The 2,722-nt window shown below is 41.1% G+C and overlaps 1 protein-coding gene across 1 annotated transcript in view; it reads left to right on the forward strand.

Annotated features, from left to right (window-relative positions):
• Positions 1–206: 206 nt before the first annotated feature.
• Positions 207–2,722, forward strand: part of dcst1 (DC-STAMP domain containing 1) — a gene marked incomplete in the record, with an annotated part of 11,403 nt that continues 8,887 nt past the window's right edge. Inside the window, 5 exon segments of the mRNA XM_014028470.1 lie at positions 207–463; positions 537–635; positions 1,029–1,103; positions 1,183–1,311; positions 1,398–1,537. Coding sequence (XP_013883924.1) covers positions 421–463; positions 537–635; positions 1,029–1,103; positions 1,183–1,311; positions 1,398–1,537 — 486 coding nt within the window.

The following is a 2,722-nucleotide window of genomic DNA, read 5'->3' on the forward strand; positions in this document are numbered from 1 at the left end:
TGTAGTAACCTGGTCTGAAATGTTTATATGAACAGATTTGTCTCATTATTTAATAAGAAACTACAGTTTTGTCTCTTTCTGGTCCTTAATTAATGCATATTAAACATTTATTAATGATTTATAAAATGTTTACAGATAAATTAATAACATATCTATAAACTCTTTATAAAGTGCTAGCTCATGCTAACTGTTAGCTTACCTGTTCAAGACTCCTCTAACTATTTGTGTGGCCCCGCCCCTCACCACCTGGACGGTGATGTCACCTAGCAGGTGTCTTCTGTCCTCCTCGGGACTCATTTTGTGTTTATTTCGGACACGTTTTTCCCCTCTGGTCCTCTGTAACCATGGAGAACAGAGAAACTTCCGGGAGCTCAAACACAAACCGTTAGCGGTTTTTGCTAACTAATCGTTACGTTAAAGATGGCGCCCACCGAGCCGCGGGAAGGTCCGGCTCTGTTCGGCGGTGAGTTGACGCGCAGGGACGCGTCTCTTTAGCCGGTTAGCTTGACTCCTCCAGATGTTTGTGCTTCCAACAGGTGTGCGCAGGTTCCTCCAGGTGCTCGGCGAGCGTGCAGCGGAGTATCCGGCGCTTCAGCTGGTCGCCAGGGCTGTGTTCGGAGCGATGAGCGGTTTAGGTAACTTTAACCGGCGCGTGAAACAAACGTTAGCTAAAGCGGCTAACAGAACCTGTATTCAATTACTACGTTTAATTATAGTTTTAACCGCTTTAAGTGAAATTAATAAACCTTTTTACTACATTAATGGAGAAAATAGAAACAGAAAGTGCTGAAATAAAATTCGGCTAACTTTTTAAAGCTCTAAATTAAATAAATGTCGTGTTCTGACAGTTTCACTGGTGAAAACATTTTTTGAGTTATTAAACACAAATCTATTAATTTTATCACAATAAAAGATGAAATATTGAGAACGATTAGGCAAAAAGGAATAAAAGAAAATGATTTAAAAACATGTTTACAAACAAGAAATGAATGAGTAATTTTAATTTATATTTTTTGTTGTGTTTTTAGTTTTGTTCCTGGGAATCGCCCACAACCTTCCTCTGACCTTTGACCTGAAGCTGGTGGTGGGAGCTGTGTTTGTCGGTGAGGAAACTTCTCTCTCATCACCTCTCAGACACACAACCACAGCGTTTAATCAGACGTGTGTGTGTGTGTGTTTCAGGTGTGTGTGCCGTAGGAGGAGCTCTGGCTTCATTCCTCAGGTGTGCGGTCCTCCTCATGTTGCCCAGTATTCTGGGCTCCCGAGGTCAAGCCTACCTGATGATCCTGATCACGTCCATTCTGTACCAAGGTAAACTGTCCGTGTGCGTGCTGAACGAGCTGAGTGAGCGTGGGGCAGAATTCAAACACTCCATCCTGTGTCCCGCCCTCTCTCAGGTCCGATCTCCAACATCCAGCGTAACGCCGAGGAGGCTGCTCTGTCTCTGAGCTGTAATCTGGACCTGCAGGTCAATCACAGCAGGATGTTGTGGAGACACGCCATCAAACCGTTTATTCTCATCACCCAGGAGCTCATGGTGAGTTCAGCTCAGATATCACCTCCTGGGCTTGTCTCACGCTCAGGATGAAGATGTTCTGTTGGAGGTAAACTGACAAATTGTTCTACTTTCTCCTTCAGTGCAACACTTTTAATTAACTGGAGAAATTACATTTCCTGCGAAAATACTAGTGTGAATGCTTCTCAGTGAAAAGCTTAGGTGAAATGGAGCTGCAAACGTTTAATAGTAAAACAGTTTATGTAAGTTCAATTTGAAATGCTGAAAGTAGCAGAAGAATAACAGACTGGAGCAGAATTATAGCTGAAATAGCAGAAAAAAGCTAAAATTAGCAGCCACAAGTTGAAATGCAGCACCCAGATGATTAAAGTGCTGTAAAAAATAAATAAAAATAAATAAAATAAACATGTTGAAAAACAGCTTCATTCATTTTCAGGAGGAACTGCAATTTAGCTTAACAGTTAACTGCATTCAGCTGAATAAAATCCTTCTTCAGGATTTCTGACTGTCAGTTCATCACTTCATCACTTCCTGTATGAATGATGATGAGGGTCTTCAGAGATGGATACTCAGCTGTTATTTCCAGAATCTTCTCTGTGAGATCAGACACTTCCAGAAGTGTCTGATCTTCCAAAGTCCATGTATTTATACAGGTTCTTCAATGCCTTCACTCGCCCCCTGCTGACCTACGGCTGAGTCACAGGCATTCAGACACAATACTCAGCTTATTCCAACGTTTAATTATGTGTTGTGAAAGACGTTTCAGACATGTAACTATACCTATTTCAATCAAAACACAATAGATTAAACACTGTCAACATTACAACAAGGAGAACTTAAGAATATAGTGTTGTGCTTTTAACATCAGTACTAACCTTCCTAATTTTAAATTTCCTCACAAAAGTATAAAAAGCCGAAACACCAAAAGTCATAGCTGGAATGTCCTGAAGGAGCTGAACGTTTTGATGCATGAAATGTTAAAGTAGCACAAACATTGTGGAACGAGTTGATGCTGAAGCCTGTAGAGAAGAAAACCAACCCATTCTCACTCCCGAGTCGTCACATATTGACGTTTTTCAAAGGTCCCTTGCGTCATATTTTGACGGGATGGGGCGGAATCTGTTGTCATAATTTCTGAAAGTGTAGAAAATGCACAAATACTACCGTCCCAAAGCGTGAAATTACGTTTATTCACTTTAGACATCC

Source organism: Austrofundulus limnaeus, unplaced genomic scaffold, assembly GCF_001266775.1.
Source record: "Austrofundulus limnaeus strain Quisiro unplaced genomic scaffold, Austrofundulus_limnaeus-1.0 Scaffold766, whole genome shotgun sequence".
Taxonomy (NCBI): Eukaryota; Metazoa; Chordata; class Actinopteri; order Cyprinodontiformes; family Rivulidae; genus Austrofundulus; species Austrofundulus limnaeus.